At 43.1% G+C, this 15,579-nt stretch overlaps 1 protein-coding gene across 2 annotated transcripts in view; it reads left to right on the plus strand.

Moving 5' to 3' along the window:
* MYZAP (myocardial zonula adherens protein) overlaps positions 1-15,579 on the plus strand; it is a 100,978-nt gene that overhangs the window by 66,728 nt on the left and 18,671 nt on the right. For both annotated transcript variants that reach the window (XM_008268955.4, XM_002717707.6), the window contains one exon: positions 11,208-11,291. In XM_008268955.4, the coding sequence (XP_008267177.1) occupies positions 11,208-11,291 (84 nt within the window). The remainder of the gene's footprint in view (positions 1-11,207; positions 11,292-15,579) is intronic.

Below are 15,579 nucleotides of genomic sequence, written 5' to 3' on the forward strand. Positions count from 1 at the left end.
GATAGGATGTCTTTGGCTCCTATCCGCACCTATCAAGGAAAGCTTGGGGATAAATATGCTCCCTCCCACTTCTCCATTTCACCTGTCTCTACTGTCAATGAGAGGAAAAAGAATAGCTGAATGATTTAGGAGCCCAGCAGATCCTTTGTGAAGAGGAGGCCACATGCCCGTGTTCCTTCCAGCCTTGTCTAATTCCTGGGCAGCATTGCAGTGGTGGGTTGTCATGGCGGGGAGGCTGGAAACTGGCAAATGTCTGGGAGTGGGATGGTGTGGGTGAGAGTTGGGATTTGGCATCAGAGAGACTTGGGTTTAGGTCTCTGCTCTGCGAAGGACTAGATGATGCTAAGAAGACGAGCAAATGATGCACACCTTAGAACGTCAATTTCCTCAAGTGTGGACAATCACTTTGGGTTGTTTATTTTGTTAGAAATGTATTTATTTATTTGAAAGGCAAAAAGAGACAGACAAAGACCTCCCATCTGCAGATTAATTCCTCAGATGCTTGCAACAGCCTAAAGTGGGTCAGGCCAAAGCCACGAGGGCAGTCCAGGTCTCCCATGTGGGTGGCAAGGATCTAACTACCTCAGCCATCACCTGCTGCCTCCCGGGGTCTACATTAGCAGGAAGCTGGAATTCAAACACAGACAGTCTGACATAGGATGTGGGGGTCCCAAGTAGTGTCTTACTCAATGTGGCAAACGCTCTCCCCTGGAATTATGAGCCAAACCAGCAAATGCCTAGTACCAGTCTACCCTCTTTCTTCCTCCTTAGTGAATGGACTCAGATTGGGAAGCCAGTTTTCTCATCTTCCCTAACATTTATGAAGCCAAGTCACTTTTAGGTACCCATGAGAATCAGCGTGCGCTTCCCTTCCTTAAAGAGAAGTTGGGTTATCTTTCATATAAGATAGAAATCAAACCAAATGAGATTACGTTACCTCAGAAGCCAGTTTCAACGGATCCTTTGATGATATAGTTCTATTATTATATATTACTTCAAACTTAATAGGAAAAATTGATTAAAATAGGTGCCTTTTTCATATCTAGCCTGGCTGAATGCCACAAGACACATTAATTGAAAATGAATTTCCACAAACCCAATCAAGCATCATGAAGATGAAAAATGTACCTTTTCCCCTCCATGCCTTCATTGATTTTTCATTTTCCTTGCTCAGAGCTTCATTTAGCAATTTTTCAGTTTCGTTTTGTTGTGCCCTTAATTCATTCCCTTCCCTCCCCCCAAAATGAGATAATGTACCATTTTCCTTGTCCTTATTAAACTGTTCTTTCATGCTGCATTAGTGCAGGGCAGATTTTGATCTTGTCCTATTTCTCTATGCACTATTATTTTGTGAAAAAAGAGGCTATGCTTTATTATTATTTTTATTCTTATATTTTTGTGGTGGCTTTTCATCAAAGACAGTGTACTTTAAAAACACAATAACTGTGAAATTACTGTGTTACAAGACTTCCAAAATAGAATTAAGGGAATTTATAGCAAACCTTTTCAAGAGAAGCATGTAAAATAGCAATTTTTCTCATTTTTTACATGGTGGGATGTATGATTGAACATGATTCATATTTTTGAAAGATTTATTTGTTATTTATTTGAAAGACAGAGTGACAGAGAGAGAGGGAGAAAGAGAGAGAGAGAGAGGGAGAGTCTTCCATTTACTGATCACTCCCCAGATAGCTACAATAGCTGTGGCTGGGCCAAGCTGAAGACAAAATGACCTTCATCCTGGTCTCCCACATGGGTGTCAAGGGCCTACCTACTTGGGCCATCATCTGCTGCCTTCCTAGGTGCATTGGCAGAAAGCTGGATTTGGATCAGAGTAGCTAGGACTAAAACTGGTACTCTGATATGGGATGCTGGCATTGTAGGCGGTGGCTTAATCCACTAAGCTACAACACTTGCTCCACAATTCCTTTTCCCTGAAAGAAATGAAAACAACTGTTTAGCAGATCACAGAGGGATCAGGAGATTGAGTTGAACACAAGACCCTGTCAGGACATGAGGAAGCAAAAGAAGACAGTGGGTGTCCCAGTGAGCTCCAAGAAGGATCTTCCTGTCTGCCTTATCCCTACCATAGTCTGTTCACTGACCCACTGTGACCTGAGTGGGAGAAGGGGAGGGGTTTGAAAACCATAATGGGGTCTTCAAGCTATTTCCTTGTGGAATTTTCAAATTTTCAAATAATACAACAGCATAATATTTCCTGAAGTGCTACATGAACTCAATACGGTATCAGATGATTTTGCCCTAGAATTCATAACCTTGATAATCTCATTTTGATTAGATGTGTTGATTGGTAGTTATATGTTGCTGATAAATTTTTCAATGGGAAAACAAATTATTCATGCATATAGTTTGAATTAGGAAGTCTTTGTAAAGGAGGGTCTGTGAGAAAGAGGAATAAGATGGGAATGTTGGTGACAGAGGTTGGAGAATTTTAGTAATATATTATTGAGTTTTTTTTTTTTTAAGATTTATTTACTTATTTGAAAGGCAGAGTTACAGAAAGGCAGAGGCAGAGAGAGAGGGGGGTCTTCTATATGCTGGTTCACTCCCCAAATGGCCACAACAGTTGGAGCTGTGCTGATCCGAAGCCAGGAGCCAGGAGCTTCCTCCAAGTCTCCCACAGGGGTGCAGGGCCCCAAGCACTCGGGCCATCTTCTATACTTGGGCCATAGCAGAGAGCTGGATCAGAAGTAGAGCAGCTGGGACTCAAACTGGGGCCCATATGAGATGCCAGCACTGAATGCAGTGGCTTTACCTGCTATGCCACAGCACTGGCCCCATATAATCGAGTTTTGTGACATATAAGTGTGCACAAATATACACCAGCCCTGCCGGCACCGCGACTCACAGGCTAATCCTCTGCCTGCGGCGCCGGCACCCCGGGTTCTAGTCCTGGTCAGGGCGCCGGATTCTGTCCCGGTTGCCCCTCTTCCAGGCCAGCTCTCTGTTGTGGCCAGGGAGTGCAGTGGAGGATGGCCCAAGTGCTTGGGCCCTGCACCCCATGGGAGACCAGGAGGAAGCACCTGGCTCCTGGCTTCGGATCAGCGCGGTGCGCCGACCGCAGCACGCCGGCTGCAGCGGCCATTGGAGGGTGAACCAACGGTAAAGGAAGACCTTTCTCTCTGTCTCTCTCTCACTGTCCACTCTGCCTGTCAAAAAAAAAAAATTATATATATATATATATACACACACACCAGCCCTACACCTAGATTTTAAATAAGGTCTATGCACCTTGACTGCTTATTCCGAAAATTAAAATGAAAGCAAAATTTTAAAGATGATAACATCATAAATTTAGACAGTCTAGTTAAAAAAAAATTGCTCTCTTTCCCTTACAGGATTTTAAATAGCTTAATTAAATGAGACCATCAGTTTTCTTACTTGCTTTTTTTTTTTTTTTTTTTTAATTGGGGTTTATTTGAGCAAGCAAGTATTCATTAATCAGGAAGCACCAGAATCAAAGTGGCTCTGGGCTTTGCCTAGGGGTCATGAAGGAGGAAATACTATATTATGTAAATAAAAGCAAGACAATGTAAATGTTTTATTGGTTAACCTAGCAAGAAGTGAGCTGGCGCTTCTGAATGGTAACCTCTGATGGGAGCTGGTTGGCCGTTTCTGATTGGCTAAGCTTCAGTTTCCTTTTCTAGGCTTTAATAATTCACTGTACATTCAGTTTCAGTTTGCTAAGGTGGGACTCCTAGACAGTGGAGCCATCTCACCCTAAAGGCCTCCCAATTAATTATTTTAACATTCTCTCCCTTTCGGGCAGCTTCTCTTTCATGAGAGATTGAAGAAATTGCAAATGTGACACTTTCTGCCACCCACATGGCTGACTTGTCTTTGTCTCAGTGTGAAACCTCTGAGTGTGGCCATCAGTTTTAATGAGCTTCTAAGATCAGTGAGGGAAGGGTGCAAAGTTGATGGTACATGTGGCATCTGGTGTACAGTATGCCTGATGAGCATCTTTTTGATGTCATAAAGCATTTTTTGTGTATTAACATTTACCAACTGGTAAAAGAAAACACTCCAAAGCACAATTTCTTAACAACCTACATCAAATGCTGTCTAGTGTTTAATACTTATTTGCTGCAATAACTCTTTATTAATTTCTCTTCACACTCCCTGAGTTCAATATTGAGTTATGTTTATGAGTCTTGCCCAATTGGGACTGTTCATGTAATTCTAATGGCAGAGTTGTATCATTTTCTGACACCTAACACGAAATGCTGCAAGTCCTGTGTTTTATTAATGGAAAAATATTCCAGGTAGCCTTTTAGAAGCCTCCTTACTTCCAGGAGTGTGTGGAATCCAGAAAAGAACCTTACGAAATTTTTGTGTAACTTCATTTTGGGTCTCGCTGGCATTTGTTCTCCTTTTGAAATGAATTAGGGGGAAATCTTTCCTCTGTTGTGTTTGGTGTCCCAAGCAGTTTATAAAGATTTGCAGATTGATAAGTGTGGTTGCATCTCTTAGGGGAAGCGACCTCTTATTTAAGATAGCTGATACACTGAACATTTGTTTTCTGTGAATTAGGAGTCCAGTTCAAGGGAAAGATGTCAACAAAAGGTGACAACAGTGATTGTTCTTGTGGGTTTGTTCAAAGCACTGAGGTGGCACAGAGAAGAGACTCACAAAGCCAACCTGGAGGGCTTGGCAAGTGCTGGTCTGGGAGGTGACTGGTGGAGAGGGGGAAGGAGCGTGGGAAGGCATTCTCAATGGAGGCACCAGCCTGCAAGCGCCCAGAGGCAGAGGAACGAAGTTCATTCCAGAGATTGGAGAGGCTTCCATACAGGGTTTTTGTGGGACAAGGTGGGCATGAAGTGCAACAGGGAAGAGAAGAGTGGACCTCAGCAGAAGGGCCTCATATGCCGTACTAGGGAGTTCGGATGCTGCACACTTTTGGCATGTTTTTTTAGGTAGCAGAATGAGATATTAAGCATCTCCAGGGCCAGAACTCGGATGTTTGCATTTTGTAAAAGCTGCCCCTACGTAATTTCAGTGTGTAGCTATGGCTGAGGGTGATTGTAGCTCAAATTACTTATGAAGGTAATTCTATTGTGGCTTATGTGAAGAAAAGTCATTACCAGTAAGAAATTAAAACTGCTATTCCCTCCTCCCTCCTTAAATATCAAACCAGCCTGTAGTTGTAGACACATTACTTCCTCTATGATCAATTAGGCTATAAGATATATATTCAGTTTGAGTTACACAGAAACATGGTGATCAAGACAAAAGTTAGACCAAATTCTATTCACATCAGTTGAAAGGTTCCAGATTTTACTACAATGTGTTTTTTCCCCTCCATATTTTAAAAATGATGCCTGCTACTAGGTTTATTTTTGACATTTAAATTTGGCTGTGGTAAAGGATTATGTCCTTGTATAAACCGAATAGCTGAGGTCTGAAAAATGAACGTTCCTCATTGCTCAGTTCTGAATGCCGATTTGAGTTTCCTAACTTGGGTCATTTACCACCACCTGGTGACAGCTAGACCTAAATGCAGCTTTGTGATAGGTAAATAAGTCTCTTGAAAGCCAATTTTGCAAACTTAAATGGAGCTAGTAAGAGCAAAGGCACCTCATGGATTTCACTTTCTTGGTACCCTGGATTTTGGAGTGACCCTTGATTTTGGAGGTACTTTGGTAATACATGTTAACCAAGGGCATCTTGTTTCAACTGGGTATACAAGAGTTTGTTCTAGACAGTTTTGCCCCTGACATTAAGGAATGGTTTGTTTTGGGGTAGAGGGATGGATTTATTGGTTTGTTTATTTGTAGTCTGAGAATGTAAAGATAATCAAGGCCTTACTCTCCAAAAGCTCACAGTCTAGGGATGGAGAAATACCTAGAATTACATAACAGTGGCTAACTTTTGAGTGGTCCTCAAGTACAGGTGCTATAGGAGACAATATTTCCAGGCTGTTTGATGTTGGGAGTCAGAAATAGCACACATAGCTGTGTGATTCGGAGGTAGTGAAAAAAGAACCAGAGTCCTGGGAGTCTGATACTACCGCAGTGCTTCCACATCCAGAAGCGTGGGAGTCTTTCTTCTGTAGAAACTGGGCGCCTCACTGGGGAAAGGCGAGGGACGTGCTCCAGGGCGGACTGCAGGGAGACCAGGCTGGCAGTCAAAGCTGGCATCCCTCGCAGGGCAGGCGGAGTTTGGAAGCCTTAACGTTTAGGTTTTTTTCTCTAGTTGGAACAAGTCAACCCTGGTCACAGAACATACTGGGCAAGAGGACTTCTGTAGGAAGTGCTCAAGGACTTAAGCAAAGGTGCCTGCATGCGTTCCTTTGGCACAGTAGCACCATAGCTCCTTGCTGCTGTCAGAAGCTTCAGCACGCCAAGTCCTTCTGATGGATTGTTCCTTCTCCCCGAATCAGGTGCCTTTTCAATGTAGCTCCAGCCCTCTGCTCTCTCACAAGAACTGGGAGTCCTGCTCCCTGGAGCCCTCTCTGCAAATGCCATCTTTGCCTGTTGCTGACTTAGTCGCCTCCTATCCCTGGAAGACTAGTTCAGGACCTTCTGTGGATACCAAGATCTGACGATGCTCAAGTCCATAGTAGAAAATGTCGTACGTGCACGTAACCAGCACATCTCCTCCTGTATACATTAAAGCATCTCTGTGTCACTTATAATACCTAATGCAAAGTACATGCTGTGGAAATAGCCGTTATACTTATTGTTAGGGGAACATGACAAGAAAAAATGTCTGCACGTTATCAAGACAGACATGATTTTTCCCTCTAATGTTTTCAATCTGAAGTTGATTGAGTTTTTGGAAACAGAACCCATGGATATGGAGGCCGACTGTAGTTGTCTTTTTTTTTTTTTTTTTTTTTTTTTTTTACAGGCAGAGTGGACAGTGAGAGAGAGAGACAGAGAGAAAGGTCTTCCTTTTGCCGTTGGTTTACCCTCCAATGGCCGCCGTGGCCGGCGCGCTGCGGCCGGCTCACCGCGCTGATCCGATGGCAGGAGCCAGGAGCCAGGAGCCAGGAGCCCGGTGCTTTTCCTGGTCTCCCATGGGGTGCAGGGCCCAAGCACTTGGGCCATCCTCCACTGCACTCCCTGGCCACAGCAGAGAGCTGGCCTGGAAGAGGGGCAACCGGGACAGAATCCAGCGCCCCGACCGGGACTAGAACCAGGTGTGCCGGTGCCGCTAGGCGGAGGATTAGCCTAGTGAGCCGCGGCACCGGCCAACCGATTGTAGTTTTTAGACTAAAATCTAGGGGACAAAGGCCAGTAGAATCCTCTCAGCATCTTACTATGAGCTGTTCATTGCGGGGTGGGGTGGGGCGGTTGTTAAACTACATTTGTCACTTCCTTCACTCATAAGCCACTGAGTCCTTCAGGGACAGTGAAACCAGGCATTTGAAGTCATCTTTTGTGTTATTTGATTAAATATTACCCCTGACCTCCTTGGAAACCTTTGGTTAATTTCAATACCCATTTCGCCTATCATTTAGAAGTTTTAAAAAGTCGATTAAAAATGTTAATACTATAGGAAGGAATGGAAAAAAGAACATGAGGATAATTTTTGAAAATTATTTGTACAGATATTGAAGGAAATTTACACACATCTTTCCCCCCTTCCTGTAATCTTACCACAACTCCAGAACTATTTCATTTGTTTAACTTCTTTTCTAGGTTTTACTTTCATCACTGTAGACTTTTTTTTTTTTTTTTTTTTTGGTCCCTTGAGCCTTTTTGTAAACACTTTGCCATTTTGTAGTGTGTTTGTTTTTAGTGTTTAGGTAATATACTCCATCAAATTGATATTCCATAATTTATTACCTGTTCCTTTAGTGCTACACATTAAGGTTATTTCCATTTTCTCTCTATTATAAATAATGGGAGCAAGAACATCTTTATATATATGGCTTTTTTCCTATGTTTGAATGATATCCTCAGGATAAATTCCCAGGAGTGGGATTAGTGGGTCAAAGGGTATGAACAGCTTTATGGCTCTGAATATTTATTGCTAAATTGCCTAAAGGGTCATTCTAATTTACAATGCCACCTGCAACACACAAGAGTGGCTGCCCCTCCCAAGCCTGCCCACACTGGTTCCTCCAGTCAGTAGTTTTGGGGCAAATTTAATAGGTATCAAAATGTAGTTTGCTCCTATTTTTAACTGGTAATTTCTTTAATTAATATCAATATTGAATAGTTTTTCTTGAGTGTGTTTCTTATTCTATTTTATATGGTTTACTTTTCTTGACAGAGGATGAAATTTTTTTTTATTTTATTTTTTTATTTTTTGACAGGCAGAGTGAACAGTGAGAGAGAGACAGAGAGAAAGGTCTTCCTTTGCCGTTGGTTCACCCTCCAATGGCCGCCGCGGCCGATGCGCTGCGGCCGGCGTATCGCGCTGATCCGATGGCAGGAGCCAGGTACTTATCCTGGTCTCCCATGGGGTGCAGGGCCCAAGCACTTGGGCCATCCTCCACTGCACTCCCTGGCCACAGCAGAGAGCTGGCCTGGAAGAGGGGCAACTGGGACAGAATCTGCTGCCCCGACCGGGACTAGAACCCGGTGTGCTGGTGACGCAAGGTGGAGGATTAGCCTAGTGAGCCGCGGCACCGGCCCAAATTTTTTGACATCACATGGCACTGAAAACATTTTATAATAAGAATGCCAATTGCATTCAGAATAGAGAGACTATTCACTGAAGCCTCCTAAACTCACTACTGAGGGTCATCAAAGAGCAAGATTTGCCATATTTGCTTTATGTAGCTTTTCTTTTCCTCTTATATTTTCCGCTGTGCATATTTTAACCCAAACCCTCAGTGTTCTGTATATCTTTCCTCTGTACTTCACTGTGTATCTCTAGAGCGCATTGACTTCTTGGATCATGTCTCGCCTAACAAAGTTGATAACTCCTGGTGTCATTTAATCCTTATCTGTAATGAGAGTCCCTGAAGTGTCTTTTTACTAATGCTTTGTTCCATTCAGCATCCATTGCGGTCACATTGGATTGTCATGGCCCAGAAGCCCTTCCTCAGAGCATGTTTCTTCCTGCTTGACCAAAACCCTCACCCTTCCCAGTGCCTTGCTGTAGGAACTGAGTCAATTGTGCTGTGAAAACTCTAACATTCTGGGTTTGGCTTTTTGTTTCTTTATTATCTCAGAAGCTTGATTAGATTGCCTTTTTTTTTTTTTTTTTTTTTTTTTTTTTTTTTGACAGACAGAGTGGACAGTGAGAGAGAGAGAGAGAGACAGAGAGAAAGGTCTTCCTTTGCCGTTGGTTCACCCTCCAATGGCCGCCGCAACCGGCGCACTGCGCTGATCCGATAGCAGGAGCCAGGTGCTTCTCCTGGTCTCCCATGGGGTGCAGGGCCCAAGGACCCAGGCCATCCTCCACTGCATTCCCTGGCCACAGCAGAGAGCTGGCCTGGAAGAGGGGCAACCGGGACAGAATCCAGCGCCCCGACCGGGACTAGAACCCGGTGTACCGGTGCCGCAAGGTGGAGGATTAGCCTAGTGAGCCACGGCGCCAGCTTTAGATTGCGTTTTGAGTTTCAGGGGTTGGGGTAGGAGACAAGAATCCTGAATGGGTGGTGCTGTGCGCTTTATTTTCTGTGGCATCTGGGACATTAAATTCCTGGGTGAGGCCGATGCTGATTGTGCATCCAGGTGGTAACAGCCCCAGATCCCAAGTGCAGAGTTCCTCTGTCAGCCTTTGGCCTCACTGTTTCATCTGTTGATGATGGTGGCTCGAGTCAGTTATTGCCTAGAGATTGCAAAATTGTGATTTTCTAATTCTTTTATTCTTTCCCCATTGAATAACTGAAAGTAATTTGTAAAGTAAAACCTTTTCTTCATAACTAAAGCATTTTAGAATCTCAAAATTCAGTGTATACAAATAAATCAAAATAAAGCTTTAATTTTCCCTCTGAAGTGCCAAGTATCTAAGGAAGGGGTTGGTGTCTTTTGTCACTTCCAGTGGTGTCCAATGACACCATTTAATATTTATTCTTCTTTAATATTTATATATTGCATGTGTTTTACTCAGTTACATTCATTATTCTTGTTAATGCCCAAATTGTCCCATCCTTGGTCCAAGGGGATACCCTTTCATGGCCTCATTTTCAGGCATGACAAGGTTTCTTAGATTCATCTAGTTTATGTTTTGCCCCCCTGGGGCGGGCCAGTTCTCCAAGATGTGTGGTGTTTTGTTTTTGTTTTTGTTTTAAAGTGGTGAATAGTATTTAGAGACCACAATCTGGATTTTATTATGTTTTTATTGTTTCTACATTTTCTCAGTGGACAGATTAGGAATGACTATTTTGCAAAAGCAAGTAAAAGATTACGAGTCTGTACTGCTGTTGTCACTCTAAATTTAACAAAACTTTGTTTTTTACTTATTTTGTTTCAGACTTGTTTTTCTTTCTCAAACACTAAGCATCTTGGTTCCAAACATGATTGTGCTGCACTATATATCAAATGTTCAAGTTTAATGTACAAGACTAATGGAAAGTTGGTGTGTTATTCATCAACCCCACATAGTGCTCCTAGTGTTGTCCAAGACATGGCTTGGTGCACGGTAGCCTGATTTCTGCTTTTAGGGAAGTGTGGTTTGTAAGGAGATATGATATGTGAACAAAAAACAAAAGCAGTTCAAGATAGAGCATATTATAAAAATACAGGTGAAGACCCAGCTCAAGTCCACTTAGGAAGCCTTTGCTGGTTACTCTGGGCCACACGAGTCCTTAATCCTTTAAGTTTCACTAGCAGTTTTGGTGATCCTTTCCCCAGATCAACACTCACAACACTTGGTGGATCAAATGTGAAGTTATTCATGGGAGTGACAGAGCTGACGGTTTGAAATGCTGGCTGCCTCATCAGTCCAAGCTCGTTGAAGACTTGTATCAGCATTTCCTGAAGATGTTCTTTGGATTGTCTATAGAATGTTATTAGGGGGTGCGAAGCAACATCCATGGAGAGATGTTGGGTTTAACAAAGCTAATGAGATGTGACTCAGAAATCACTTCCAATATCCCAAGCTTACCTGAACGCAGCATCTGGCTTTCCTGGGCATCTCATGTGAATCTCATTCCATGAAAACAGAAGTCAGTGTGCGGCTTCTGTTTAAATGAAAACCAGCATCCTCTCTTCCGGTTAAGTAACTTGCACTCAGACAAGGCTACATTTTTGAATAACATTTCTCAATGTGTTTCTTTCTAGATTGAGTCATTAAAGAAAAAAGTGCAGCAGAAACAGCTCTTAATATTGCAGCTTTTAGAGAAGATCTCTTTCTTAGAAGGAGAGGTAAGAAATTGCTTAAGTTGCTGTCTTCCCTACCATTAAATTTTATGCTGCGGAGCCTACCACTGGCACTTAATTAAAAATATGGTTATTTCCTGGCCTTATAAAATTGATTGAAGGTTAACTGCCAGCCCTGAAACTGGGGTACTGACAGCTACTTTTTCTCCCCATCTGACTCCTCACTCCTGCTTGCTGCTCACCTCCGCCTTTGGGCTTTAGTTTGTCTTGTTCAAGAATTTCCTTCACTAGACTGATGAACTGACTAATACTGAGAATTTCCCATATCAGTGTGCTGCTTTATAATTTGTGAAGTATTTTCACATAGATCCCTCACCCGATTCTCTCAGCTCACATCAAGAAAGGCAAGATGAGGATTATGATTGCTACATTAACAAGTGAAAAAACTAAAGGCACAGAAGAGGTGTGTGGTTTTGCTCAGGGTCACGCATCTTGGTGAGTGCCAGATCCAGGCTGAAAGTAAGACTACTACTCCAGTGCTCTTCATAGCATTGAGTGAACATGTTTTAGTGAGTGACTTAATTTTGCCTAACTTTAAGATGCATATTACTCTTGACTTTCTAGCTTTTTGAAAGTCATTGAAAGATTTTGTATACCTTCCAGAGAAGGAAATTATAGAGTTGGAAGAACCTTAAGAAGTTAGATATTAATAGAAAGAGAAGCCAAAATCTATTTGCTCTGAAGACTTTTTATTTATTAAGACCTTGGCATTGAGCCGTTTCTTTTTGAGACTCTGTGAGAGGTTGGTTTGCCAAGCACCTGTCCTTGCCTGTGTTTCCCAGTGTAGTCCTTCCCCAGTGAGACTGCCTAAGAGATTACCATGAAGTAAGGATAATTGTCCACATTTTCCTTATGCTTTGTATAACATAGAAGTTAAGAGTGGAATCAGATTTACCTAACTTTCAGACCTGGGATCTGCTTCTTATTAGCTGGGTACCTGGGGGAAGTTTTTTTTATCATCATGAAATGGGAATCATGACAGTGAATGGAGACTGCATAGCAAGTGCCTGATGCATAGCTAGTATTCAGTCATTGTTAACAATTATTGTTCTCTCATTATTAGGATGGATGCCCTCTGGGTGAGAGTATATTTCTGCTATCTTATATGTGGGGAAACTGAAGCTCAGAGGTGGTAGGGGACCTGCAGTAGATTACAGCTGGGTCGGTCATGCCTAAGTGAGGACCCTGAGCTCTTAACTACCGGGTTTGCAGTGAGGGGAGGGGGGAGCTACAGCAGTCCTAAAACCCAAGCATCTCATCTACCGAAACTGTGTCAATGGACATTTCTCCATCCATACTCAAGTCTTCCCTTCTATGATCACTGAGTCCAGCTCCAGCCTTATGAATGATGTTTATATTCACAAGATTTCCTTCTGAAATTGCAGCATCCTGTGGGAAGAATCACACATTGTCCAATGAGAGTCAAAGAGTGAGTGTCCCGCTCGATGTCCATGTGTCCAGAGAAAGCAGTCGCAGGGGAGAGGAAAGAGACGCTGACAGGAGAGCCAGCAGGTCACCCAGAACAGTGCCCCCTAGCTTGTCTCTGGCTGTACTACTCAAGTGAGCTCTCCTACTGGTACATTGACTGCTTGATTCATTGATTATTCATTCATTTATTTATTTGAGAGGAGGAGCTGGCTGGGCTGGCCCGGGCCTGAACCTGGGACCCAGGAACTGAATCCAAGTCTCCTGTGTAGGTGGCAGGAACCCAATTATTTGAGGCATCACAACTGCCTTACAGGGTTGCTGGGGTCAGGGATCGGTCCTGGAATTGAACACAGGCACTCCTATATGAGATGCTATTTCATTTATTTGGAAGGTAGAGAGACACAGTGAGTGAGTGATTGAGTGACAGAGAAAGAGAGAGATCTCCCACTTGCTGGTTCATTCTTCAAATGCCTTTAATAGCCAGAATTGGGTCAGGCTGAAATCTGGAGGCAGGAAGTCAATCTAGGTCTCCTATATGGGTGGCAGGGACCCAACTTTTTCTTCTTCTTTAAAAAAAAAAAAGATTTTATTTATTTATTTGAGAGGTAGAGTTACAGACAGTGAGAGGAAGAGACAGAGAGAAAGGTCTTCCTTCCATTGGTTCACTCCCCAGATGGCCGCAATGGCTGAAGTTGCACCGATCTGAAGCCAGGAGTCAGGAGCTTCTTCCCGGTCTCCTATGTGGATACAGGGGCCCAAGCCCTTGGACCATATTCTACTGCTTTCCCTGGCCATAGCAGAGAGCTGGATTGGAAGAGGAGCAGCCAGGACTAGAACCGGTGCCCATATGGGATGCCAGTACCACAGGCAGAAGTTTAACCTACTGCGCCACGGCACCGGCCCCAAGGGGCCCAACTTCTTAAGCTATCACCTGTGTCTCCTAGGATGCACATCAGCAGGAAACAGGAATTCAGAGTGGCGCTGGGACTCAAACTCAGAAACCCTGAAATGGCTTGTGCACATCCCATGTGGCAGCTTAACTACTGTGCCAGACACCTGTCCCGGAGGTGGGCGTCGTAACTGAAGTCTTAACAACTGGCTTAAACACCTGCCCCCTACTAGTAGATTATTGAATGTCCAAAGGGATAGCATGCAGAGAGAGGAGCCTTCAGTTGGGCTTAATGCTTGATTTATTAAACTCATCTGTTACTTTGGGTTTCCTCAGGCCCTGAGGAACTTATACCCTGAGGTGTGGGTATAAGTTGAGATAGTTTATCTGGGAAGTGATCCCAGGAAGCCCCAGGAGGGAGAGGGGAAATAAGACAGGGATGGGAGGCCAGCCAGGAAGGGGAGACTTTTTGAGGAGATCACTGCTGTGGACAGTGGGGACTCACTTTCACTGGTGGTTCCTGGGAGGTGCCCTGAGTTATAATTACAAAAAGTCTAGGAGGCTAGGCCACTAACTCCCCCCAGGCACTGGGTGAGGTCTGCTTCTTGGACATAGCCTTGCTGAGTCTAATTCTGCCTGTCTTCCAGAAACATGTTGACTTTTCCCGTGCTTTGAGCCACGGATTTCAGAACTGCACGGTGTGTCCGGTGGGGTACTAGAGCTGCCTCACGCTGGCTCAGGAAAGCTGAGTGTGTGCCTTCTTTTCAGGTCTACATCCGGTGATCCTATGTTGGTAGCTTGAAATTAGCTATGGAGGGACCCTTTTCACTACTGAAATTGGCATATACCACAAATCAAGGCGTTTATTCCCTGGATGTACTGTGAAAATATTATCCAAGAGTGGAGTTTTATCTGAGATTTCTAAGTTTAGATCCTGACACCTCCACTGACAATCGAAACCATTCTGCTCAAGTGACTTTTATCCTTCTAAGCCTCATTTTATTTTTTATATATTTATTTTTTGGCATTTGTAAAATGGAGATAATCATACCTGCCTGGAAGGATTTCTGTTTTTTATGATAAAATGAAATATTGTGTGTGAAACACAAGAGCTGTGCTTGCCACATGTAAAAGTTTTTTCTTGATTGCTCAGCATCATGGAGACTTTAGTTCTTACCCACCTTTCATCATTTTCTGTGCGTGAACCTGAGCACATCATACTGCCACCAATTTGGGCTCAGTTGCTTCACTATAACAGCTGAGGAGGAGCCTTAGATCATCTCCAAGATTACTTTGATTTCTAAAGTTTGAAAACTTTATTGCCTTTTTTTTTTTTTTTCAAATCCTATCAGGACATTGGGCAAACAGTCTGAGAGAACATTGTATCCCTGATCCTGGGCTCAGAGAAAAATCCAGGCATTTCCTGGGTCATGGCTGACAATCTGGAACCTGTTTCTATTAAAATAGAAAATGTAGATTGTTTTGGACCCTGGATTTAGACTTACCTGTGTTTAAACTCATTTATATACTACACCCTTTTCCATTAAAATAGACACCAGATTCCTAAAAGCTTTCTCTAGCTTGCTCTGTCAGGCTGCATTTTCATTAGCCAATTCAAAATCTTCCTGTTAATAAAAATATGTCTATTTTTTCTTTTTCTTTCCTCCAAACAGCTATTTATTTGCTCACCTCCTGGAGAAGAAAGATCCTGTCCCCTATTTTCAATAGAGTAAATGTTCTTAAAACAAAATTACAAGCATGTATCTTCATAAGGTTGATAAGCTTTCTGGAACTCTGAACAGGTTTCATTGAGTTTCTCTTAGCTGGATATCCTAAACTGTTGGCAGAATTCGGAAAGCAGAGGAAGGCGTCAAATGTCTTGGCTTTGTCCATCCTGTGTTTAATATGCACACAGAGCTCTCAACATGTCTGTTGTGCATTCTCGAAGCTGTTACT

This window comes from Oryctolagus cuniculus, chromosome 12 (genome assembly GCF_051225735.1).
Source record: "Oryctolagus cuniculus isolate XC-2025 breed Fujian yellow rabbit chromosome 12, ASM5122573v1, whole genome shotgun sequence".
NCBI classification, from domain to species: domain Eukaryota; kingdom Metazoa; phylum Chordata; class Mammalia; order Lagomorpha; family Leporidae; genus Oryctolagus; species Oryctolagus cuniculus.